Raw genomic sequence first — 26,505 nt, 5'->3', positions numbered from 1 at the left:
TTTGTTTCTAAAATGCACCAACATGCAGAAACCCTCAGTAACTTCATTCTGTCTATTTCTCGTTGCAGGTGCGGATCAGGGAGGCCACAGGTCTGCCGCTCAACTTGTCCAACTTTGTTTTCTGTCAGTACACCTTCTGGGAGCATGGTGAGCCCACTGTGGCTCCTCCCATGGTTAGCCCAGACAGACCCTCCCCTCGAAGCCCTGAAGCCCAGTTTACTGTCCAGTTTGATCAATGCAAGGTAAGAAAAAGGAGCTGCTGGTTGTTTCAGATTGAGGTTGTTAAAGCAGCTTCACTGTATAAAATCTTGTCTTTGTGCAGGACTATGTTGTTCATGTGACGGACGAGTTTCTAGAATTTATATCTGATGGAGCTTTGGCGATAGAGGTTTGGGGTCACCGCTGTGCTGGGAATGGACGTTCACTCTGGGAATTGGATGCACTAGAGGCCCAGACCCAAACACTCAGAGACAGGTACATGTTTCACTCAGACTTCGGACCGACGCGGTGACATTTCAGACCTCACTAATCTGGACCTTTGATTGTCCAAGGTGGAGCGAGGTGTCTCGCAGGGTCGAGCTGTTGACCTCCATCCAGGAGCTGAACGAGCAGGGCGAGTATTCATCTGTGGAGCTGCAGTCTGGAAAAGACGGCAGCACCGGAGGAGTCTTCCAACTACGACAGGTCAGAGAAAAACTGATGCAGAAGTTTCCCTTTCGGTCTGACTGGCCCAAGATCAAACACACATTTAAGAGGATAATAACTAATTGTGTCAATATGAACAGACATGAAATAGTTTGAGAGTGCAGTAGTGGAAAGCAGCACTCTGAGGTTTTATATGTTGGGGTTTCGTCCAAGCAGGGTCACTCCAGGAGGCTGCAGGTTTGCGTGAAACCAGTCCAAAACTCAGGCACTCTGCCTCTGCTGGTGGAGGCTCTGCTGTCCATCTCTATTGGCTGTGTGTCGGCTCGCTCCACCAAGCTGCAGAGACCTCTTGACAGCTACCAGGTCTGTGGAACATCTATTTACATATTCTCACTGATGCTAAGTAGACAAAAATTGGATTATATGTGTATATAACTAATTCTGCATTCAATCAGAACAGTGTTTTGGGAACTGTGTGCTCTTCTCATGCCAGTGATATTCAATATTATGCTGATTCAGCCAAATTACGTTAAGCCTATCTCTGGTTTCAGGCCATGACTGGTTCATCTGGAAAGCTGGCAGTTTGTTTAAAGGAGAAAACTCATTAGTTCCCTGTTAGCTCTGTTAACATGCACTGATACACAGGAAGCGACTGTTTGATTAATTATAAATAGTCACAGAATCATTTTCGTCAGATTTTCCACATTCATACAATCGAACTGTAAGTTACACGAGCGGTGCCTCTGAGGACTTTTGTGCTCCCCACATTTGACTGAGTGTGTTCTCTCCTGCCAGAGAGAGGCGGAAGAGGATATGGATAGTTATCAGGTACCATCTCAGTCCCCTCCCTGTTGCTGCTCCCCCTATAGTTCACTCTGCAGCATGACGGAAACCAACTGATCATGTGTTCACAGAGGACTGTGCCCCTCAACTAAAAGAGTGCTTTATTAAACAGCAGCTGCACATGTGGATCATTTATGATCAATCACACCGACCATTCTTTGGCAGCCCTCTGTGCAAAATACAGTCCCACCCATGGCTGAGCTCCCAGCCGGGGTCCGCCTGCCAACCATCCCACTCCCGCTCGCCTTCCCGCTCAGGTTGCGCACACTAATGCCCCCGTTTGCTTCTCACTACTGACGAGTTGTGGGAATAATAAACCTCACTTAATCACACGGGCATTGCATGGCTGCATGATTTACAGCACTTTGCATGGTGGATGCGTGTTGATGTCTGAAGTGTGATGTGCTCTGAGGTGTGTTGTTACTGTGGACAGTACAGAGGGGGATCTGCTCTCTGCTGTGTATCCAGGTAGGACTTTGGTTGGCTGTGGCTGCATGTGAGGGCACGCATGTAGGTGTGTATGTGTGAATGCATGTATGTGAGTGTAAAAGGGGTGAAAGGGAGGTGTGTTTTTAAAAAGATTGAGCATAATTAAGCCTGACCAATTTGGGGGCTAATGCCAGTACTAATACCAGGAAGTAAAAAAGATTTCCGAACTATTACTATTAATTATAAATAAATAAATAAAAACACAAATACAGGACAGAAAGCTTTGGTTTTTAACACCTTGGGTTTGGGGACTTCTGTCAGGATTAGCTTCACTTGGCTTTTTTAAGATATTAGCGAAGTAAATATGATATTCCCTCAAACATGCCAGCCCGGTCCACCCATCACCTGGTAACACTTTGCGGAGTCCTGCAGCAGATCCTCTCTTCACTGAGTCATGTGTCACTGATTCTGGTCTCTGTCTGCCTCCAGGAGGAAGATCTCAACTGTGTGAGAGAGCGCTGGTCAGAAGCTCTGATCAAACGTCGGGAGTACCTGGACGAACAAATCAAGAAAATAATCAACAAACAAGGTGCGTCTAAGGTTCTGTCTAACAGCTGATGCTTAGATTCTCTTCTAGTTTTATTAATTTCGTAATGTGTTGTGATTTAACGCCTCTTTCCCTAATTGATAAATCCAGAAAAGTCAGAGGAGGATATTGAGCGAGAGGCTCGGCTGGTGGAGCAGTGGGTTGGACTGACTGAAGAGAGAAATGCAGTGCTGGTACCTGCACCTGGCAGTGGCATCCCTGGGGCTCCTGCAGACTGGTAACAAAGCTATTTAGACTCTAACACATGTCAGACATTCAGTCCATTTGAAGCTCATATTTGACCTCATATTCAACTACTTGTAGGACCCCACCTGCAGGAATGGAAGCTCACATCCCTGTACTCTTCCTGGACTTGAATGGTGAGGCAGACACATCCTTTATGTCAACTGATGTTTCACAGATTTTCTCAGGCTTTATAAACACTTGCCTTCCTCTGTTCTCTCCACCAGCGGATAATCTGACAGTGAACGAGCAGCTGACGGGCCCACATGCTGCAGGCGTTAACTCCATCCTGCCTAAGGAGCACGGAAGCCAGTTCTTCTATCTGCCCATCATCAGACATAGTGATGAGGAGGTGAGCAATGGGATGGTCTTTTCTGACCTGCTGTGGCCAAAAAGGAAGCTGCACTCAAGAAGAGATGTTTTTGTGCATTTCTGTATCAACTAGAGTGGCACTCAGTAGAGCGCATACCTCCACCAAGGCAATTAAGCTGCACTAAATTGCTCACACTTATCGATATCAGTCTCCTAATTAAATCAGATTTTTTATTCAAAATCCATGAATTATTCTTTGAGAAAATCAGTAAAAATGTCAAATGAGTGCCTCTCACGATATTAAAGAAAGTGATAAAATAAATTCCTTGATCTGCGCCTTTGTCCAGATCCACGCCAAAATGTATCGGTTCTTTCTTGGGCCATGTCCCGTCCTTCCATCTAGATTCATCAACATCGTTTGAGTAATTTTTGTGTAATCTTGCTCACAAACAAAGAAACAAACAAATAGGACAAAAACATATTTTGGTGTAGGTAATGAGCATGGCAGATAATTTGTCAGTTTGCCAATAGACTAAAACTTCCTCAGCTACTAATGGATGTGTTGTCAACTGTTTTCAAAAGTCTATATGCTCAGTAACTTTGATTTTTCTTCCTTAATTGCTATTGAAAGTTACTTTGTGAGATTTTTACACAGACACTTGAGGGCATCATCTTTTTTGTTTTGTTATGTGCACAATTGATCAATTATAGAGTGATGTAATTGCATGAAAGCATGCGTAGAAGCATTTAAAGGAAACGTGATCTTAATTTCTCTTTCCTTGATGCTGAGCAGCAGCACTCTCAAGACAGTACCCTGCAGTGTCATGTGATGAGATTAGTCATGAGCTATAAACCCAAAATCTGCAGCCCACCTTCCCGACTGTAATCCAGGTTTCTGTTTGTCACATCACAAACTGTTGGCACCGATTCTCTCTCTGCATTCGACTGTGGAGTTTTATTTCTGCATAAATAAAACATAACTCTTCTGATTTGCCAGTTGTTGGCAGTGTGCTCCTGGGACTCGTCCATCCACGATTCTGTGCACCTCAACCGGGTAACATCTCCCAACGAACGCATCTACCTGATCATCAAAGCCACGGTGCAGCTCAGCCACCCTGCCTCCATGGAGCTGGTGCTCCGCAAGCGGATCGCCGTCAACATCTACAACAAACAGGTGAATGGGAGGCAGATTGAGGTTGTCAGTGTAAATCAGTGGATATAGTTGAAATGCTCTAATTATTTTTCTTTTTTTGTAGAGTTTTACTCAGAGTCTCAAGAGAAGAATGTCGCTAAAGAACACACTTTACTCCTGTGGTGTGATTTATGAAATCGTTTCCAACATACCAAAGGTAAAACTCCTTATAAAGTGATTCCACCTCTCTAACGAAAGCTGCTTCCCCTCTATGTTGCTAATAACCAGTTTGGTGTTTGTCTTTCCTCTGCAGGCCTCAGAGGAGCCAGAGGAGAGGGAAACCTTGGCCCTCATGGCTGCTCGTGGCGACTGCGAGGAGACTCAGGACGGAGAAACCTACATAGAGAAATACACACGGGGAGTTCTGGAAGTGGAGAACATCCTCAGTCTAGAAAGGTTACGGCAGGTACTGTATATCGGGATACTAGGTATGATTTGAAAATAATTCATCCATAGGCTGAGATGTAAAGATGCACCTGTCTTGTTTCTGCAGGCTGTGACAGTGAAGGAAGCTCTCGCTGCTAAAGGGAGACACCTAAGAAGGAGTATCAGCACACCAAATGTACAGCATGTAATGAACACATCACCCACTGCACCACTTACTGAACCACATGGAAATAACCGTTATTAAATATGATGACACTGACGACGTGTTTCTTCTTGCTCTCCAGTCTTCATGTAGTAAAACAGACCTGACAGGTTGTGAGGATGAAGACTGCAAGGTAAGAGTTCTGCTTCTTCTGATTTCTTCTTTGATAATGAAAAACACACAGTTTATGATTTTTGGAAGAGGTGACTCTTCATCTTGGGGTTGCTATGGGGCTTAACATGGAGACTGTAGATAATTAAAAATATAGTATATTATAGTATAAGCTTAAACTGGGCTCAGAATATAGTTTTATAGAATATATAATTTTAAAGAATAAATGATTACATATATTAAGAGAATCTTCCAGAATCAGCGACGCACCACCTCATGTCTCTCAAGTGACTTCAAGGAGAAGCAGATGTAAACCAAATAGTGGCGTGGAGTGACATCTTGGCTAAACGAGTCTGGATGAGAAAATGGTCGGAAAGATGTGGCCAACACAGGTTATCTTTTCTTCAGATAACTGTCCGTTATAATAACTGTCAACAGTAGCGCGCTAACTGATGTTAGCCTCCCATTGTTTACCTTTGCTTGGCAGCACTGGCAGCCGCTCCATTCTCTTTGTCTCTCTCATTGTCTGATGTGGTTCTTTTTGGAAAGCACTGACATAATCATCCCGATTTGAAATCCTAAATATCAAACATGATCATTATTGGGATGCCCCGCCCCAGAGTGACTCTGCGGGCAGCTGAGGAGGTTTAAGAATAGCTCTGTAACTCCTCACACTACTAGATAATCTGTACTAACTCAGGTTCCAGAAAAGATCTTTCCTTTGATTCTTGAAAGGGCCGAATCAGGATTAAATCAGCCCCAAAGTTTCTGTCGTCTGAGCACAGCTTTACTTCAACTTTACTTTAACTTTATGAAAGTGCCAAACATGACCCTTGTGTCCCTGTCTAGGATCACTGTGATCATGTGGACAGCTCCAGCTGCAATCCTCAGGATGGCTCCCTTTGCAGCACTCCCATTAAAAACAAGGAGAACCAAGGTAAAGTACAGGAAAGAAAAGATTGGCAACAGGAAACACTAGATGAGTCCTGACTGCTTCTGAGTAAGAAACAGTTTTTGTGTGTTGCTACATGGCAGCTGGGTTTTAACTGCATGTTCCCACACAGGTTTGGTTCCAGAGAGCCCGATCTTTTTCAACTCCAGCCCCTTCAAAGTCCTCTCCCCTCAGCCGCCCAAGTTCCTCAAGTCCCTGCTGCCGGTCAAAGAGGAGAACAAGGTGAAGAAAGCCCTGGAGGCTCGGCCGCTGCTGGGACAAGAGGTAAGCAGGGAGGAGTTAAATGATCGCTCTCTTAAGAGCAAAGTATTCATGCTGTTCCCGATTCCATTGAACTTTTCTTCAATCCCACATACCTCTACTTTTTGTCAGTCCTCTCTCAAACACTATTTTGACATTTTACATTTCCACAACATGACAACTATATTACTAATTTTCCAGAGCTGCCTGATCATTCGTTTATGAGAATGGCTTTGCTGTTGTGTGACTGGATGAGAAAAACACAATGTCTTCATGTCACAACTCACAGCTGTGGTCGAAAAGTCTGAATGTTCTCTTTTCCTCACCACTTCCTCACACAAAACATCACGTGGTGAAGGAGAAATTCAAAAACCGTGGTGCTAAAAAAGTCCCAACTGCACTTTTTTTAAACCAACTTAATTTAAAACACATACAGTGACTCCACGCTGTGGTCCTATGATTCAAGTAAGGTTTCCTGCAACTAAAACTGAATCACACTTCCTCATAAAAGAGGTTTTCGCAAGAAACTAAAAAGATTCTGTTGAAAATGAAGACAAAACAAACCATTCAAATAATCATTATCAAATAGAAATAAGCAACTGAGCAAGGAGCCATAGTTGATTATTGCCAGACTTGTGTGCTTTCATCTTACATATGACTTTGATTGCTAACTAGGAATTGAATATGTTTTCATTTTTCAACATCACTCTGTTATGAAACTTTCTCAGCCAAAAAAGACTTTTTCGACCACAGCCCATAATTTTAACTGGAGATAATCTCAAAACGTAATTAGGCGACAGTTTGCTGTAAAGTCTCATTTCGTTTTTTTGTTTGTGATCGTCGGATTTTCCAGATAGTTTGTGGCTGTTTCAACAATTGAAACTAACATTGCAGATTTGTTTTCATCTGTGCTTGAAGTGGACTAAAAGAGGTGCAGGTACTTTCCAAATGTAGCTCATGTCAAGGACACTGTGGTTGGAAGGAGCAGCGTCAAAGTAGAAGAGAAGAGAAAGCTTTCTGGGCGTGTGACTGCAGTGGTGTGTAAGCAGCTACAGTCTGCACGTAGGATTGTGATGCTGCAGATTGTAACCAAATGAACACTTGACTCACCCTCTCCCTCCAAGCGTGAAAGAGAAGCTCCAGTGGTCCCCAGGTAGCACAAAACATGAAAGAGCTTCTGTGGAGCCAGTGTTTCTATTTGTCCGTTCTGAGATACTGTAGAAACATGCAACATGGTGTAAGAGGACTCATTCCCAGTGTAGATATGAAGGGCTCATTCTAAGGTCACAAAGACACAACTAGTTAGTTGATAATCCATCAAGGTTAACGCCCTATTTTGCCATGTTAAAGAAAAAAAAAAGTCCTTGATCTGCACATTTATACCTGGATCCGCTCCAAAATGTAACAGGCTCTCTGTGGGTCAGGCCTCACCCCTCCACAAAGTAACAAGGAAGCCTGTGTTTTACCTTTTGAGTAATCTGACTGATAGAGAGACAAATAGCAATGAAAACATAACCTCCTTGGCAGAGGTAACAATTCTTAGTTTTAGAATATTAAACACTTGGTTATGATATTTTGTTTCTGCAGATAGATTCCCCTAAAACCTTCACACTGGACCTTTACAGTTGCCACAAACTCAAACAACAGTCAAGAAACTAAACAACAACTGTTCACAAACTCACAAGAAGTTAGGGTGCAATAAAAAGTACTGTTACACGTACTTAGGACACTTCAAGCACTGCATGCCGCTAACTGTGTAACTGGCCTGCCCAGCTCCATGCATGTTGTGTGTGTGTGTGTGTGAAGTGTGTGCTGTTGTTCTGACCCATCTGCAGAGCATGCGCTCATGCGTGGACAGCCCTGCACTGCTCCCCCCTCCCTGCCCTTGGCGCCGGCCCAGGGCAGGCAGCGAGGGCCACTGCAAGCCTTCCACCTCCACCTCCACCCCCACCACCACTCCCACCAGCAGACAGCTCAGCCACACACTGCCACGCACTGCTGTAAGTGCTACACAATCCAGCGCACACTGCTTGGAAGGTTACTGTAAGAGTTTTACACACACACACTGACATGTAACATGCTCACATGGCTGTTAGCGTTGCACTTACCCATGTTCACATGGTTATATACTTTGCTTCCAGGCTTACACCTAGGGCACTCTTCAACCAGTCTTTGTGCTGGTACCAGTGCCAGTGGACAACAGAGTATTAGAGCCACTTATAGTGAGAAAGAAATCAGAGATTTCAAGAATAAAGTCACAATATTAATCTTAAAGTCATAATTTTATTCACTGAGAGTCGGATTTCTACAAACACATGTATAATTTTCTATCAGGCATATCCCTGAAGAGTTATTTTAGCTGAATAGTAATTGGCTCAATGAATTGTGACTAAATTTTGAGAATAAAATTCAGGTGGTAGTTGTTGTATACTTTCAGTTCCCTACTACTACATGTCCAGTGCATACTGGCATATGGCATAAAATACTGTGTTTCTGCAGAAACAGACAAAACTAGGTTTGAGTTGCTCTTTATCGTGGTAGAACTAGTTATTGTGCAGTGAATAGACTCTATTCAGATAGAACTATTCAGCATTAATTCAAGTGGCTCTAACTATGTTTAAACAATGTTTAAAAAGCTGCAGTGTAATGCTCATACCGCCATGTTTTTTCACACGTGACTACAGTGATGCAACAACTAATTTGAAGGCGGAGCCACATTACAAACATAAATACATAATTTCCATGTTCCATTATCACAATCATTTAATCATTGTCTTCATTCATCTTTTAAACTGTTTGTGTAGGTTATTACTCTGTACAGGCTCTGTCTCACAACATGGCTGGTGGGCTGTGTCTTCTGTCCTGCTGTCAATGTTTTTATCAGCAGGACTCTGAGGACGAGGAGACGGACCTGCATGTGACTCTGAACCTGGATCAGGGCCCTCAGGATCACGGCGGCTTCCAGCCTTATATCCCAGAGGACTTTGCAAACTTTGAGATCTACAACGCCACTCTGGAGAGCCAGGAGGGGTTCCTCTCCTCCTGTTCTGACTTGAAGGGAAGCCGGTGTGGAGGCGGGAGCAGCGAGAGAGAGGTGTCCCGAAGCCCCACGGCCAGCAGTTGCACCAGTGGCTACTTTTCACACAGTGCCTCCAACGCCACGCTGTCCGACATGCCTTTCACTGCCAGTGAGAGCTCTGACCAGCTCAGCTGCACCTCCAGAGACCAACAGGACTCCCTCGGCTGTTCCGCTGGACGAGGCTGCGCCCAAGCCAAAGGTGTATCTGCAGGGACCGACACTCAGCAGCCTCCTCTCTCGGCAGACACGGTGCAGGATCTGCCCGCCCCCCCTCAGGGCTCCGCACTTGTCTGTATTACTAATTGCACAGACAAGAAGCAAACATTCCCTCTGCCTCACAACTGTGTCCTCGGCACCAGCCAGGAGTTCACCGACTTCAAAGGGGCTGACGACAGCCCTGCAGAGAGCGATTTAGCACGTCTTACAGAGGGATGGCAGCCGGAGGATGTGGAGCAGAAGAAACCTGATAACGTAGAACCATGTGACACCAGCAATCAACCCCCCTCTGGTGTCGCATCTAATCCTGAAAATGCAATATGCAAATATCCCAAGAGCGAAGACTCTGTTAGTGTACCTGTGACCTGCCCAAACACAACTACAGTTTGCACTTCAGTCAGAGCCCCAGTTAGTGTTCCTGACAAAGTCCCAGCTCCATCTCAAACCCAAATAATTCCCTCTGCATCGGCCCCACCTCCAGCATCACCATCCCCGGCTGCATCTTGTGCCCCAGTGAGGCGATCGGGAGGAGAGCCTCCGATCCAGGAGCCTACACAGGGAGATCTGCCCCACGGGAGCCCCTGTCCCAGTCCTAACCCCAGCAGTGCCGAGCCCTCGGGGGACTCCAGCGGGGATGAGAGCACCCCTGTGGCTCAGCTCCCGGACTGGATGGCGCCTGGGGAGCAGGTGTGGGTGGGGAAGAGGAGAGGAACAGTCCACTATGTTGGAGGGGTAGAGTTTGCCAAGGGAATTTGGATTGGTGTGAAACTGGACATGGCAGTGGGTGAGTAATTTTAGAGGAACAAGTTTAGTTTAACACATGATACAGATAATGTAGAAATAGTGGTGTTGTTACATAATTTTTCCACCAGAGGGCACTGACAAGTTCATTTGTCAAATGTTCTAATAACTTAGTCACGGTTCACTAATACTTATTTAAATTTAAACTGTAGGAATCTCCTTATAGATGCTTTTCTTTTTGTAGCAGATTTCTTTAACCCTCAAATACAGATGTACATTTTGAAAAAGACAGATAATTATGTGTGATCAGAAATGTGTCACGTTATGAAAGATAAACGCCTCAGTTCGAGTTATTTATTTGGAAAACAGCATTTAATTGGCTATGAATTTCAGAGAAACATACGATCCCTAATCCGATGACCTTCTCGACCCTCCCGTAGGTAAGCACAACGGGACTGTCCAGGGCAGGGTGTACTTCCGCTGCCCCCCAGGCCACGGTGTGTTTGTCAAACCGTCTCGTCTCACCAGAGGACCCCCCTCCATGGACACAGAACCCCAGACTGTAATCAGATAGGACCCAAAGAAGGAGCAGCCCTCTGAGGAACAGCAGAGACCCGAGGGTGGCTTCTCACCCTCCATCGTATTTACCACTCAACTCTCTGAGCTGATGTATTCCGACGACTCGTCTGCTTCCCTGACCTGTGCATTTCATTGTGGTTTATCCTGATCGCCGAAACTTCTCTATGCACATATCTGAGTTTTCTACACGCTGATGTTTTTGATAGAGACCTTAACTTTTGACTGGGAGTCCATACGGAAATATCACCCACGTACTTTTTTCACAAACTGGTATCTGAACGGTATATTTACTATTTTTGTAAGACAATGCATCTTCCCCTTTGGCTCATAGTGGAGTAATCTTGGATATGAAGATTAAGAATGTACTACTGTTAATACACGATGATATTTACATGAATATGATATGTCAGGGGTAACCAAAGAACTACGGTTCCATATCTGCTGTTATGAGTAATATGCTATTTTTTTAAAGTACACGTGTGGAGGTATTCACTATATACTGTATCTATGTGTCCAAGTAACGCTTAGTGCCATAGGAGTAATGCCACATACCCTGAACAGAGGACGAATCTGCAAAACCTGAGTTGCTCTCAGTGTTTAAGTGCAGTTATCACGTTAAATTATCCTGTTGAAGTACTGTAACACTGTGGAGGAGAATGTTCCCATCCAGCATGAGACTGTTGCTGTTTGAACGCTTGCACTGGAGAGGATTCTTGGAGAGGCCGCCGACTGTCTTCCATATTGGACCGATCAAATATTTTCTAACTGAGGTGACTGAAGAAACACGTGTTTGTCACTTTAATTCATGGAGCGAAGCAGCTAGGCTTCGTGTAAGGCCTGGGTACTGATGCCTTATTGCCCCCGGCACATAAACCCCCAGACTCTCATCACAAACTGTGTGGACCTGAAAACCTGTGTGTGTATATCACGGCGCTCAGACACATTCAAAATGCCACCCAGCCTCGTCAACTGACTTATTGAAACACCTTTTTAACTGCTCTTCCATCTGCATTTTATTTTGTGTATTAGACTACATGTTAAAAGGTACTCAGTAATGCAATTTCTCCCACGGGGGATTGGATGGCTGGGTGATGGACAGAATCACGTGAGAGAATAACGCTGCAAAAGTCGTTCTAATTATGGAGAGACGTTGTCCTACATGAACTTATATTTTTATGGAAGTGGTGAACTGTGGAACTGACTAGAAATAGTTTGTATTCAAGCTGTTATTTCACGTAAATGAAAGAAACCCAAGACCTTACATTAAAGAAGAGAACAAAGCTGCTCTCCCTTATAAGGAGTTGTAAATAGAAATGTATTTGAACATAGTATTTACACTATTATAATGTACAGAATTGTATTTATAATGTATCTCAAACTGTTTTAATTGGTACAAAATGTTCTAGAATAGAACATTTACAATCAGCGCGCTGTGTTGTCTCTTTATTCATTCATCAGGTCTGTGTGTTTTAGTTGTGTAACACATATTTTAATATAGCAGACGACGGATATACAGACGGATTCTAAAAGAGATTCTGTGAAGCATTTTATTACATCCTCCCAGATTAGATGGTGTGTTTATGTGGAAATAAATTTGTAATTTAAGATCTCTTGCATGTGGAAGGTGGCCCCAAATTTCCTTTCACAGTAATAATATTTGTAATGGTAATATTTTTGGGCACTATGGCCTTTATTGATAGGACAGATACTAAATGTGAAACATAGAGAGAGAGAGAGAGAGAGTGAGGAAGACATGCAGCTAAGGGTTGAGTCGTCAGAACTGAACCTGTGGCCGCTGCAGGACTCATGCCTCAGTAGGGAGTGCACCTGAGAATATTTAGTAAATATCTATTTATAATGACAAGGTCTTACAACCTAAATGATTATTTGTCTCAAAATGTAACATCCTGTATTATTCCCTGAGAGATGTGGCCATATCCCTCCACCAAGCAGTCAGTCTTGCAGTTGTCAGATGTTTTCTAGTTCCCCCTTTTTCTTGTTGATTCATTGTTATTTTAATATTCATATTGTGACACAGTAATCCGCTCAATGCTCCAGTCTCCTAAAACAAAAAATACCCGATATCCTAATGCAACGGTCATATGTCCATATCTCTGAGGTGTCCACAAGCAGGTAATTGATCTGATTCTGTTATTTAAAAACATGTGCTCGTGCAGAGTGTCAGCAGTGATGTTTGTTCCACTTTCTGGTTACTTCATGTCGGGCAGAGACGACTCCTGTCACAGGAGCAGATCTCATTCCCCTGGAACTTCTCCTGCCTGCGGCTGATGGAGAGATAAACAACACTAACATGTAAACATGTTGTCATCCAGAAATGTTTTAGGCAGGGACCATGATGGACTGATCCGATGTCTGAGGACGGGTCACTAATTAGAAGACCTTTTATTCTTAAACTAAATGAATGTAGTTTTGCGAACGCAGTCAAATGTATTTATCCTTCCAGGTTTTCTTATAAGAGAGAGTTTTTAGTCTCATATGTGAGTCCACATCCATCCGGTTGCTTGGTTTTCAGACGAGCAAGTGTGCTCAGGTCGGTTTAGACTCTAGACCTTTGTTTTGGGAGAAGAAGCTACAGTTTAATAAATGAAAGCATTAATAAATGAATGAAATATTTAAGAAAATCTAATGAACTGGGAGAAAATTTAATATTTTCAATGGGTTTGCATTTTTTGGCTAAATCCTGCTGGCGTTGACGTGCAATCTCATGTTGTCTGCGAGTGGCAGCAAAACCACGTGGTCCTGAACATCCCTCTCCAACGTGTCTTGACCCACATCTGTTGCTCACTTTATTGGAAACACGAGCCCACGAGGAGAGAGGGGGGGGAGGGAGGGAGAGAGAGAGAGAGAGAGAGAGAGAGAGAGAGAGAGAGAGAGAGAGAGAGAGAGAGAGAGAGACCCCTGTTTGAGCAGCTGTGTGACAGTGGGTTGGCTGCGTCTGGGTGGAGTCAAGTGTCTGAGTCTCATTCTGACAACAGGTGTCCTTCTCCTCCTCCTCCTCCTCTTCCTCCTCCGTCACATTACCGGGGATCCGCCTGTCCGCTCCGCACACTCTCTCCCTGACCCGCCGCCGCCGCTGCTGCTGCTCCTCTCACCTCCTTCTCTTCCCCTTCATCTCACCTGCAAAGCTCCAGGAAATCCTCTGTCACACGATGCACTCTGCTCAGAAAGACACCACCTACACCAAGATCTTCGTGGGGGGTCTCCCGTATCACACCACGGACTCCAGCCTCAGGAAGTACTTCGAGGTGTTCGGGGACATCGAGGAGGCGGTGGTCATCGCTGACCGGCAGACTGGCAAATCCAGGGGCTATGGATTCGTAAGTGAACGAGCTGGACTCGAGTTGTGGAGTTTTAAAAAAGTTGCTTGAGCAACAGTCTGCAGCCACAGACTGAAGTACGAGTCTGCTCTGTTAGAATGAAGTGTTAGTGTGGCAGACTTGGAAGTGCTGGTACATGACAGCACATGTTCTCTGTTTTATCCCTGTGGCCAAACTGGTGCAGTTAGAAGCCTCCAACCAATGTTGAAACCCCCATGTTGTTTCCTGTAGGTGACCATGGCAGACCGGACCTCCGCCGACCGAGCCTGCAAGGACCCCAACCCCATCATAGACGGGAGGAAAGCCAATGTGAACCTGGCCTACCTGGGGGCCAAGCCCCGGGTCATACAGCCAGGTGAGGGTCTCACACACACACACACACACACACACTGATATCACTGCTCAGATCAAACTAGAACCTCCGCCAAGGCCCCACAGTCCCTTTACATTCACACACGCATAGGAATCAGTCACCTAAATTTTTCTTAACAAGATCCATGAATTATTCCTGTGGAAAATAGTGAAAAAGGTGAAAGAAGAATTCCTGGACTCTGACCTAAATTGAATGGATTCTTCCCTGACCCACACTGCATCCTTCCACCACGTTTCTTGATAAGCGGTTCAGCGGTTTTTGTGTAATCTTGGTTACAAACAAACCAACAAACAGACAGGGGTGAAAACATAACTAAAAGTAGACACAAGTACAACTATGAGTAAGAAGATAATCTTGACATTTGGAGAATACAAGCTTCGTGTAGACAGACATCTTTGGTGTCGGTTTCTGTTTTCTTGGAGGGGACGTGTAGTTTTGTAAAGGATAAGTTCCCTTTTCTTGAAAGTCTTCTCCACTGCATTAAAAACAATTTGACGATTTAAATTTGAAACAAAATAAACATGTGTTTTTTGTTCCAGGCTTTGCATTTGGCGTTCCCCAGATCCACCCGGCGTTCATCCAAAGACCTTATGGGTGAGTTCACCTGCAGAACATCCACATCACAAAATCTTCTGTGCAAAATGCTAGAAAACCTTTGCCATGTCTTTCATGTATATATGTTTGTTACTGTTGTAAACATTTATTCACCACTGCCTCCACCTTCTTAATGCTGAATGAGGACATGTGAGTGTTGACGTGTGCTCCTCTGCTTGGCGTTGACTGTGAAGGAACCTTTTTTGTTTTGTCCTCAGCCCACTCACAGGACTTGACTTCATGTTGTCCATCTCTCTCTGATCTGACAGGCTCGCTAACGGTTAAAATAGCTGATGAGGGGGACAGGATGGTTTGAGGAATAGCTGAGTCTGCGTTGGGCAGAGCGCTAAAGTGTTACCTGTATACATACAGAAACGAACTGAAATGGTGACTAGATGCATGGAAGTCTTCTGCTGTTGTTGTTTTTCAGTTTTCCATAGTACATAGACTGGTGTGTGCCTTGTGTTCAGTATGATGTGGTGTTCAGCTTAACTGTGTGCTCATTCCTACTTGCAGTGGGGTGCAGGACTTTGTGAGTTTTGATAGGGAGTCGTGTAACTCTGCGATGTGGTGTTGATTCTTTTTCCCTTTTTTTAAAGATTTGATTTGTGCTTTAGCCTGTTTTTTGTTTCCTCCTCCCCATTTTGTTTATTTTAGTTAACATCATTTGATTGTGTTTTGTTGTCACAAAGGGGCTGACGATCACTCGGTGTGTTTGTAATTTCCTCCAAAAAAAAAACTTGATCCCTTTCAACAAAACAAACACTGGCCTGCATGTAGGAGTTGTTTTTCTGTTTTCTTACCCATGATGCTGTGTTTTTGTTTTCTTTTATTAACCCACTGCTCTCACAAATTTACAGGGACATGAAACACGCATATTTCAGCATTTTTCTTATCACTCCAGCGAAGCAAATAATAGAATGTTAAATTTCCCACTTTAAAGCCAGATCACACTCTGTATTAACCAATTTTCAATGTTAAATATATGTGATGTGTTATTTAGCTTTACAAAAAAAAGTCCATACAGACAAGTTGTCTGCTGTGTAGGTCGGACACAGAGATCTAAGCCGGCCTCTCAGGCGGCAGCTGTCGGCCACAGCGATCTCCATGGCCTCTCAAATTCAGATGGAAAATAGGAGTCACTCGGCAGCGCTGTTAATAATGTATGGCACAGACGGGGCCGCTCGGCCGTGCACAACAGGTGGAGCGAGCCATGTGCCCGTGGAGCCTTTTGGTTATGTGCTGGGGATTACCCATGTGTCCTGGTGATTTACAAAGCATCTTTATTTAGCTGTGAACTCGCCCCTGCTCTTTCAATAGACCGCAGTCAGCTGCTCATGTGCCCTTTTTGCACTTGAAACTCTGGTATTTAAACAAGGACAAATATCAGAGAACACATAACGGCACGTTTTCCCCACATAGTGACAAATTCCTAAGTATGTATGTGATTGTATTGATGGGAAAAAAAAAACTTTTCCTACTATCAATATGCAGCTTCAGTACAAAAACCTTTTAGCTTTTATTAACAGCCGTGGATCATACATCCCACTTCTTCAACAGCCTCCAATCTGACATTAAATATGACCGGGGAAGTCATTGAGACAGGAGAGCGCTGCAGGCGGCCATTACAGTTGACCAGTTCCCTGCCATGTGTTTGTGAAGGAAGAGATCAGCTTGTCCTTTGGAGATGACAAGGGGAGCAAAAAATAGCATGCTACCAGCCTCCCTTGTCAGTCAAGCTGGTGTTCATGTTTGTGTGGGGGTGTATGTCAGTAAGAGGGGGAGGGGGACGCTCGTGTGAGGACAGATATAACAGTTTCACACCTGCTCCTCAGTATATTTTACTCAGGGGACTTTAACACAAGTTTAAAGTGGGACCAAATTTACCCAGATACCCAGGCTTGTACTTGTACTTGTATTCTATATTCAGAATATTGCTCTTCCAATTGAAATCTCCTACTCTTACAACAGTATTTTCTCCTTTTAAAACACATGAATTTCTTTTTAAACCAGCCACAACAAGGCTTCTGCACAAACTAATAACCAACCCCCCACTTGTTAAGATACTGTTTGGTTACCTCAGCAGCTGCATCCACAGCATTGCTCTAAATAATTTATTTAGACACGGATATCATATCTGTTTGTGTTTAAGGATCTATTAACATGTGTGGGCATGCCTGTATGTGTGGTGTTGGTGTGGCAGTGCGTGGACAGAATACTGTTCACTTCTTATCTTGATATGTTGTGGTGTTGTGCGATGAGCTCGCATTTTGTCCCATCTAGTTTTCAGTGAGCCATTGGGTGCAGAGCTGGGCTGTGCCTTCTCTTTAATGCCTCACTGTGTTTCAGATTCAGGTGCTTTATTCAAATTAAAAGCTGCGCTTGAGTTTCTGTTTTGGTTTTGCTGCTTCCTTAACTTTTCATTTCTAGCCAGGGTTTTTCAGTTGTTAATGAATGGATTTGCTGTGTTCTGAGGACTGGATTGATGTATTTGTGGCGCCTGCTTTTCAGTTTTCCAGAGTTTCAGCGTTGGACAGATGAGCCGCTGTGGTTCTGCTCTGACCCTGTGTGTCTTTGTGTCCTACAGGATCCCTGCTCACTACGTCTATCCTCAGGCCTTTATGCAGCCCAGTATGGTGATCCCTCATGTCCAATCCTCTGCTGCTTCAGCGACAGCTGCTGCTGCCGCCACTTCCCCGTACCTTGACTATACCGGAGCGACATACGCTCAGTACTCCGCGGCTGCTGCCACCGCTGCCGCCGCTGCAGCTGCCTATGAGCAGTATCCGTATGCGGCCTCACCAGCACCAACGAGCTACATGACCTCAGCAGGGTATGGATACGCGATGCAACAGCCGCTCGCCGCTGCTGCCACCCCAGGAGCTGCCGCTGCGGCTGCGGCCTTCAGCCAGTACCAACCCCAGCAGCTGCAGACAGACCGCATGCAGTAAAAGCATGAAAATACCTGACAGGAGGAAAGCAGGGGTGGTCCACTCCATATAAGGAGGTCAAAGGTCACAGAGGGAAGACAGTAGAAGCTGAATGATGGTTGTCAGTCCCAGGTTTTATCGTATCAATCCTTCTACCAAAGAGCCTGAAGAAAATCACCAAAAAACGTGGAGACAGATGAGAAATTACTGTATAATTTATTCAGGCAGCAACAGTATTTTGCCACTATTGAATATAGATATGAATATTTAATATTTATTCAGTAGCTAAATAATGTTTAATGTTAATTGAAGCACACTCACTGGACCTCATGTCAACCATTTGTGTATATTTATATATTTAAGTGTAATTTGCATAAAATTCACAATTACATTAATGTCTTATAATCAGGTTTCCTCCCCACTAAAAACCAACACACACTCACACATGAGAACATGTGTTACGTCATCATGCAGTTTTCAGTATTTCATAGTTTTGGACCAGTATTTTTGTTTGGTAAAGCTATGCAGACATTGATAGAGCTATTTTCTTAGGACTTTCTCTTTTTTAATAATTGTTTGGAGTGAGATAGATTAGACATCCTCGACTAGTTCCTTCTGAAATGTGTTTTCTTGATAGTACATAGGACAAAATGCTGCAGTGAAAGCACTCACTTTTCTTCCCTTCAAATTGCACCTCAACTAAACTCAGCAGAAGGGAAGAAACATTGTTGAATGTGAATCTTTCATTTTGAAAAAGAAAAAAAAAAACTATTTCATCATGTGCCTTTTAAATTATGCTATTTATGTATTTATTATGGAGCCTTACAGTAAAAATAAACCCTTTATTATTTGTGTATTAGTATAAAGCCTACTGTAGAACATGTCACACACGTGCTGCTGCATTTCTCATGATCAAGCGCACATGTGAGAAAGAATGTTTGAACTTGGCTTCACTTTGAGCTATACTGTGTATAAAGAACAAAATATGTGTGGAAACGTAGCAATAACTCCAAAGCTTTTTTCCTGATTCCTGTCGATATAATGTTGTCTAAAATATATCCTTAATTCTTTAATGTCGCTTTTTATACTTGACCAGTTTGATAAAGGACAGTGTGACGGCTGTCAACTTTTTAAATTTCTTTTTCTTCATTTACATTTGATGTCTTTTGACATTAAATGTCTTCTATCACAAGGGCTTCACCTGTTGCACCTTGTAATTTGTAATGCATGACTCAAAACGAATGCAAACATTTAATTTGTGAAATAAAAGGAAATCTACCTTCAACTGTGTTTTTATTGTATGTTCTATGATGGTCACAGTTGTGGAAATGAATACAGAACAGTAGCAGATGGTAAATGTATACAAAGCATATATACTAATGAGTTTTCATGAGCTCTCTGTGTATAGTGAGGCAGCAGATGAGTCAGTAGCTGTGTGACTGTCACGTAAACTGAAATAATGTGATTCATATATTTCAAAACAAAGACTGTACTGGCAAGGATTTGTGTCCTTTTTCTCAGGACACACAGGTCTTCAGAACCAACTAATAATGGATTACACTTGAAATAATGTTGGGGAGCCTGTCTGTTCTATTTACATGAAAAAAAAACAATGCAGATGTTTGTTGTACATGAATCCAGCCTCCAAACTAGTAGAGAGGTCCCTTGATACACCACCATCGAAACCCTTAGATATTGATAATTTTACACGTAAATGCTAAAATTACATTTGATGAGCTGAAACATAAACTGTACATGAAAAACGGACAAAATGACGGCTCTCAAAAGTGAAGCCAAAGCATCTCCATCGCCCCCTGCTGGCTGGCTGCAGTATAAGTCATAAACCCTCAGAGACCCTAAGATCCGACTCCCCGTCTCATTCACCTGTTGCATTCGCTCACTACAGTTCGTACGACTCATGTTACTGTACAGCTGTGAGGGAACCTGTGTAATGTGACCTGCAGAACAACAGAGGAGCAGAAAGACAGACAGCTGCAGGGTCCAGTCTAACAGATGCTGTTTGGTGACTGTCACCCAGAGCTGTGGCCAAGGACGCTGGAGGTGGGGGTGCTGAGGAGGCTGCAGCACCCCATACTGTTAAGGAGTATAACTACAGGGGCGGAAAAGTTTATTTTGAAAGTTTTATTTCATTTAATTTTCTCAAAATTTGAACAGACAGTGTATTTTCTGTTTTGCAACGAAGATAGTTTGGCAACGTCTGATGAAGAATAAACCTGGATTTCGTATGTGAACTGTTGTTTAACACCCAACTGTGAAAATCTCCCAAAACAAATAACAATAAGATGTTGTTCTGACGTTTCTCCAGTTGAATATGGTTCAATGCTGCTTTGACACACAGTCAGTTTGTTTTGTAAATGTTAAATGTTATAAAACAAGTGTAAACTGTTGTTGATCATTCAAATTAATACAAAATCGCGACTATTGCGTTGATGTATTTAATACGAAGCCATTATATGAACTCACTATTCTTCCTGGTCCGGTGGTTAGTGTTGGTGAATGTGAATTTCTGTCGCACATTTACGCAAATAGCTTTTAGTTACGCGTTCAGCTAGTAAGAGTGCTGCGTTCAAGTGCTGACGGAGTCGTTGTACTTATGGGTTTCCAACCATCCCAAAAGATGTGCTCATGTCAATATCCCCGACATAAACACGACGTGGGCCATTGAAATTAATTAAAGCTCCAATATGTCTAAAATAAGGCTGAAAAACATATAATTATCTCATCTTAATCAAACACGGATGCCTCAAACAGTCGAAAGTGCGCATCTCAGTGTAGTTTAAGTAAAATTAAGTGGAAATAGAGCTGTTTTTGTTGTTAAGTAAATTCATTAAATCTTACACGACCAAACTACTACCACAAAACCTTAAATAGTTGTCATGTGTGGTGAAATCTCTCGGGTCGTTCCCGTCTGACCGGTGCGACCTGAACGCCACGTGACATTCCGCAGCCTGGGGGGCGGTGACGGTGGGGGGGTGGTCCGGCTATTTCCTGGCAGTCGGTGTGAACCGTCAAGTGAAAGAATAACACACATGTACATCAAAGGGTGAGAGGAAAACACAGCAGATACAAGACAGAGAGCCACTCGGGATCGAACCTGTGACCGTCAGGAACGTGAGTAGCATTCACAGACCCCAGCTGTGCTGACGTTGCTGGGTATTTTTGTCGCGTTTTCAGTGAGCTAACGTTATTGTTAGCATCTTGTGTTGTGACGTTAAAATGAGCCGTGTTTCCTTTTCTTTGTCTGGTTATTCGTCGCTGCTGTTGATTTATCACAGACGACCCAGTTGAATGTGGGTTGTTTGGGATAAATCGCCGTTTCTTTGGCTAAAAGAGGAATTTGTGGCCTTAATCCAGTCGCTGGTTCTCCTCAGGGAAATGAAGGCAGCTCATCGTTTGACTTCTAAACGGCCATTAGCATGAAGCTATCCCCGGTTAGCATGAAGCTAAAGATGGGGTCAGGTGAAGCATCCTTCATCAAACAGTGGTTGGGGGGGGGGGGGGGTGTGAGGAGATAAGAGCATACTCTGTTAAAGGGATGATGAAATCTATGTCAACGTGAAAACCCTCTGCACTTCCTCCCTGGTGGAATAAAACAGGCCCTTTCCACAGAGGACATGGCGTCACAGTATAATTAAATCAATTTGAATACAGTAATTGAATTGATAAGAAAAATCCGGACCTTTCCGGCCGTGACGAGGCAAATTGTCTGCTGTGAAAACAAACCTGATAAATGGAGTTGGTGGGTTTCAAACCTTCGCTCCAGCTCCAGCTTGGTGGCTGGACAATATCAACACACGCACACGCATCAGGATGCCAGTCATTGTTGATTCCTTGGGATTGGGCAGCGTCATCATGTGACCCCCCCGTGACATTAGAGCTCATCGTGAGCTTGTAACACCTTATTTCCCCCTGACAACCTTTCATGCAACTTTATGTTTTTCAGAGCTATACCAATCGTCCCGCTCCCGCTCCACGCCAGAGATGTCTACCGACAAGATCCAATACACCCCCCTGCAAGGGGGACCCCCTCCACCCTATATCCCAGGGCAGCCGGAATTCCCTGCTGCGTTTGACATGAACATGGCCGGCCCAAACATGTTCGGAGGCCCTGCTCCTGGCGGCCTCCCTTTCCCTCCACCGACTGCTTTTGGACCAGGCATGGTTGGAGGTTTTGGGGCGGCCACAAGCCCCCAAGGCGGCATAGGATATGGCTTCAATCCCTCTTTTTCGCCATACTCTCCACCAGGCCAAGGCAATCCTTCATCTTTGCCGTATTGTCCACCAGGCCAAGGCAATCCATCATCTTTTCCATATTGTCCACCAGGCCAAGGCAATCCTTCATCTTTGCCGTATTGTCCACCAGGCCAAGGCAATCCTTCATCTTTGCCGTATTGTCCACCAGGCGAGGGCAAACCATCATCTTTGCCATATTCTCCACCAGACCAGGGCTTCAATGCAAACTTTGACAGTTAGTATTTCTAACATTGTTTTTTTGTTTTTTTACTCAGAATTAGGTTCGCAAGAATTATTTTATCGAATTGATGTTTCTGCTTGGTGCCTTTTCAGATGATGATTTCCCCAACCAGGACGACCCGCCCCCCTTCGACGAGAATAATGACTTTGATTTTGGATTAGACAACAAAACCATAAGACGAGCTTTCATTCGAAAGGTAAGGAGACCGAGTGGTAAAATGATAGATACAGTGACAGATCATTTTATCTATATGCTTAATCAGACCACTTTATATCCTGCAAAATCCTTCAATTTAATATTTAACTAAATATACATTTTAAGATGTTTTTTTTGCATCCAGACATTGAATTAAATCACAAATGCATTCAGTGATAAACACAATCACAAGATCCTCTAGCTTGTATTGTTAAAAAAAACGTTAAAGTCCTAGAATTTGCATGAACATCATATTTGGCAAGTCGCCATACTTTCCACTGTATTTCATTGAAATCAATTTTTGACGTATCCTCCTGACAAACATCAGAAAAACAGACGCAACCTAAAAACCCAACCTTCATGGTGGAGTTGATCTTAATCACTGATGCAACTTGAGATACACCTAAAACAATAAACATTGATTGTAAGGGATGCCATCTGTGTCTGCTGCCTATTAATTCACTCTTCCTTCCAGGTTTTCTTGGTGTTAACTGCTCAGCTGATGGTGACGTTTGCCTTTGTGGCAGTCTTCACCTTTGTGGATGAAGTCAAGATGTTCGTCCTGGTGAACACCTGGACCTACCTGGTGTCCTACGCTGTGTTCTTTGTGTCTGTTTGTGTGATCAGCTGCTGTGGAAGCGTTCGCCGGAGACACCCTTGGAACCTGGTTGCATTGGTACGCCTGCTCAGACTTTGTTTTTCTGAGAAAAGGAAATGAAGAGGGGAGGAGTTAAAGCTCAGGAAATGCAGCAATATCTGATCTGGACTATTATTGTCTTGGAGGGAGGGGAGGGGGGGGGAGAAGGAAAAGGTTTCATTTCTATAACACTTTGTTTTAATCATTGAATTGAATAAGGAACCGACTGCCTCCTTGCTAAAAAACTTGATAAATACAGCCTCACAAATCACTGTTGCAACTTGGAAATGATCAGTAATTCATGTCTTGAACTTGCACCTCATCCGACGTGTGTCTTGTTTTCAGTCCATCCTGACCCTCAGCATGTCCTACATGGTGGGAATGATCGCCAGCTTCCACGAGACCGAGTCCGTAATCATGGCAGTGGGCATCACAGCAGTTGTGTGCTTCACAGTGGTCCTCTTCTCTCTGCAGGTGTGTATCTGTCAGTCCCTGCCTCGTGCACGTATGTTATGTACATCAATCCCACTCTGACGTGGAAGTAACCTCAATGTCCCTCTTGGCTTCCTCCTGCAGACCAAGTACGACTTCACTTCCTGTCACGGCGTGCTCTTCGTCTGTTTAATTGTCCTGATCTTCTTCGGCATCCTCTGCATCTTCATCCGCAACAGGATTCTGCACATTGTGTATGCTGGACTGGGAGCTTTGCTTTTCACCTGTGTAAGTGCCAACTGTTTTCTCTGGTATTTTCTGTTAATGGCAATAATGAGAGCAGAGAGTATTGTCCTTGTTAATCATGTTTCTGATGTCCAAGCAGTATAATACGTGGGAAGTTTGCTGGGTATTGAAACTTTATAATAATTCAAATTTTAAAGGGGTAAGGTTATATTTCCCCTTCAAATGGTGACCACAGGACTTGCACAAGAGTAGATATTGACTTTTCTATATCTTTTGTTTGGGACTATGTGAAAATGACCCACTGTGAATTTCTTTTGTGCTCCAGTTCTTGGCCGTTGACACGCAGCTGCTGCTTGGCAACAAGGAACTGGCCCTGAGTCCGGAGGAGTACATCTTTGCTGCTCTTACCCTGTACACAGACATCATCAACATCTTCCTCTATATTCTCGCTATCGTTGGACGAGCAAGAGGGGGCTGAGCGGGAGGAACTCAATAGCTTTGAGTTCATGTATAAAAGTGAATTCCCATAATCTTTTTATTTTTGGCTTGTAGTGTGCATTGATCACATAGTTGGATATTTCTTTGCTTCACCTTGTGCATATGTTTTTCTTTTATGATAATATAGATTTTATATATGTTGTAATTTGGGGTTTTTATGAGGTATATGTCCTGTGGTACAAAACTTCATCTTGGTTTGGTAAATCATTTCTTTTGCTGTATGAAAATTGACAAAATGGTCACAACTCAAAGTCCACTTTCTTGCTTATTCCAGAGCTTTCGCCTGTATCACACAGTCTTCATCCGCAGGAGATGACTCTTTCTACATGCAACCTCAGTACCAGTTATGATATCATCCATTGCAGCTTTAGGAAAAAATCTAGTAAATGGTGTCCAGATTGTCCAGGGTCACAAAGAAACGTTCATATTTAACCTATAAACCAAAACATATGAAAACTGCTGATGTTGTCGTGTATTGGATGAAGCAGAAGTGCTGAGCTTGATTCTTTCTCTGCTGCAACCTAAAAAAAAACCTCCATCCACTAACAGCTGTGTGATGTGATGTGGCTGAAATGCTAAATGCACTTTGAGTTGGGACTTCTATTTCCAATGTAAAGGAAAACACTTTTCATAGTTAAACATGAAGATGCTTTTCAAACCCTGGCCACTGTCGTTTGTATTGAGTGTCAGAATCACATCCCACCAGAGACTTCTGTTTTGATTTGAAATATGATTCAGTCAGTGTGGAGGTTAGTGAGCTTGTGGCTGCTGCTCTTAAACTGGGAACCTCAAAATGGACCTGGAGCAAACCGTCGCTGTGTTGCTGTCAGAAAACAAACAACTGGGACAGGAGACCGAGCAGCTGAAGTCGCTGCTCAGTGTCATTAAGGAAAACGTTGACCTGAGAGCCACGATGCAGATCCTCAACAAAGATAATCTGCAGGCGTCATAAGGTATTGTTGTTGTTCTTCTTCTTTGCCACTAGATGGCAGCTAGAGTTGAGGAAAGTAAAGGTAGAACAAGAATTAATGTAAAATACAACTGAGTTAAACAAGCTGAGTTCAGTGTAGGATTTCTGGTTGCCTTCATTTTTTAACGTAAAATTAGCATTTTGAATTTCTTTAGTCGTGAGCTAAGAAAGCCCTTCAGCGTTATTTGAAGTGTTTAAATGAAGACTTTTGACATAAGTCTATAGGTAAGACATCAAATCTCAACAAAGCTTTAATCGTAATTTATCTCATCAGTTAATTTACAAAAACAAAACTCACTCTCCTTCTCTTCTTCTCTTGTAGGTTAGCACACATCCGCTGACAGGGAAGGTGGATGAATTTGAATTTATCATCAACACCTGAAGAAGAGGTCTGGAGAATACAGAACTCAGTCAGTGGACTACAACAACCCAGAGACTTTGAAAATGCTCGTAATGACCACTGCTCCAATAAAACTTCAGGAGAACCTGCAGCTGCTCAAATGCCTCTGCAACATGGCAGAGTAGGACAGAAAGCCTCTAATTCACTGGTAGACATCATTGTATTGCAAGCTTGCACCATCCACAAATTGGAAATAAACATTAATAAATGAACCAGGCCATGATAAACCTGCATTTGAATAACTGGTGTTTAGTCAATACATAAATTAACAGGACAAGATTGTTCAAGAATATTAGTTTAGGCTAAGCAAGCTGGACTATATTGTTCCACAATGCACCTGGTGCATTTTTACTTCTGCCAAGGAGGTTAGATTTACGTCTGCGTCTGTCTGTCTGTTAGTTTGCAGGATTACACAAAAAGTACTGGATGGATTACCACAGTTTTTTTAACTTTCCATTGATTTCTCAGAGAATAATCAAAAACATCTGACATGTTTAGGGGACTGATATCTACGAGTATGTGCAATTGGGTGCAGAGTACTATTCTTATCATGCAGGACATTTCTTGCCTTTATAAATTGCCTGCAGGTTAATGGCAAGAAATGAAGAAGAACACATTGTAAACATTAGTTGCTTGCAAC

General features: G+C 43.4%; 3 protein-coding genes across 15 annotated transcripts in view; all 3 read left to right on the top strand.

Annotated features, from left to right (window-relative positions):
* The window catches only part of kif13a (kinesin family member 13A), a 37,102-nt gene extending 24,918 nt beyond the window's left edge, over positions 1-12,184 (top strand). For 3 of the 11 annotated variants that reach the window (XM_034610173.1, XM_034610174.1, XM_034610171.1), the window contains exons 22-40: positions 69-242; positions 323-474; positions 552-684; positions 862-1,008; positions 1,441-1,473; positions 2,407-2,506; positions 2,615-2,741; positions 2,828-2,883; positions 2,974-3,098; positions 4,056-4,232; positions 4,315-4,407; positions 4,504-4,656; positions 4,744-4,821; positions 4,922-4,972; positions 5,800-5,887; positions 6,015-6,166; positions 7,978-8,142; positions 9,027-10,221; positions 10,619-12,184. In XM_034610173.1, the coding sequence (XP_034466064.1) occupies positions 69-242; positions 323-474; positions 552-684; positions 862-1,008; positions 1,441-1,473; positions 2,407-2,506; positions 2,615-2,741; positions 2,828-2,883; positions 2,974-3,098; positions 4,056-4,232; positions 4,315-4,407; positions 4,504-4,656; positions 4,744-4,821; positions 4,922-4,972; positions 5,800-5,887; positions 6,015-6,166; positions 7,978-8,142; positions 9,027-10,221; positions 10,619-10,752 (3,333 nt within the window). In that variant the 3' untranslated portion in view covers positions 10,753-12,184. Of the gene's footprint in view, positions 1-68; positions 243-322; positions 475-551; positions 685-861; positions 1,009-1,440; positions 1,474-2,406; positions 2,507-2,614; positions 2,742-2,827; positions 2,884-2,973; positions 3,099-4,055; positions 4,233-4,314; positions 4,408-4,503; positions 4,657-4,743; positions 4,822-4,921; positions 4,973-5,799; positions 5,888-6,014; positions 6,167-7,948; positions 8,143-9,026; positions 10,222-10,618 lie in introns of those variants that run through there. The other 8 variants (XM_034610176.1, XM_034610175.1, XM_034610172.1 and 5 more) reach the window with 7 other exon arrangements.
* A 1,479-nt stretch (positions 12,185-13,663) lies between these two features.
* Positions 13,664-19,272, top strand: LOC117776364 (RNA-binding protein 24-like). Its single transcript, XM_034610228.1, has 4 exons — positions 13,664-14,095; positions 14,327-14,450; positions 15,008-15,062; positions 17,650-19,272. The coding sequence occupies exons 1-4, from the start codon at positions 13,928-13,930 to the stop codon at positions 18,011-18,013; spliced, it is 711 nt and encodes a 236-aa protein (XP_034466119.1). The 5' UTR covers positions 13,664-13,927; the 3' UTR covers positions 18,014-19,272.
* A 1,689-nt stretch (positions 19,273-20,961) lies between these two features.
* Positions 20,962-25,153, top strand: grinab (glutamate receptor, ionotropic, N-methyl D-aspartate-associated protein 1b (glutamate binding)). Of its 3 annotated transcripts, none has more exons than XM_034610220.1 (8): positions 20,964-21,124; positions 21,957-22,259; positions 22,338-22,481; positions 22,580-22,683; positions 23,158-23,358; positions 23,665-23,793; positions 23,896-24,039; positions 24,323-25,153. In XM_034610220.1, the coding sequence occupies exons 2-8, from the start codon at positions 21,995-21,997 to the stop codon at positions 24,473-24,475; spliced, it is 1,140 nt and encodes a 379-aa protein (XP_034466111.1). In that variant the 5' UTR covers positions 20,964-21,124; positions 21,957-21,994; the 3' UTR covers positions 24,476-25,153. The 3 variants fall into 3 exon arrangements, with proteins under 3 accessions (XP_034466108.1, XP_034466111.1, XP_034466110.1); XM_034610219.1 differs by having other exon boundaries at positions 21,957-22,298; XM_034610217.1 differs by having other exon boundaries at positions 20,962-21,124; positions 21,957-22,481.
* The last annotated feature ends 1,352 nt before the right edge of the window (positions 25,154-26,505 follow it).

This window comes from Hippoglossus hippoglossus, chromosome 16 (genome assembly GCF_009819705.1).
Source record: "Hippoglossus hippoglossus isolate fHipHip1 chromosome 16, fHipHip1.pri, whole genome shotgun sequence".
Classification (NCBI taxonomy): domain Eukaryota; kingdom Metazoa; phylum Chordata; class Actinopteri; order Pleuronectiformes; family Pleuronectidae; genus Hippoglossus; species Hippoglossus hippoglossus.
Note: the sequence above shows the minus strand (reverse complement) of the source record. Positions and strands in the feature narration are given on the sequence as shown.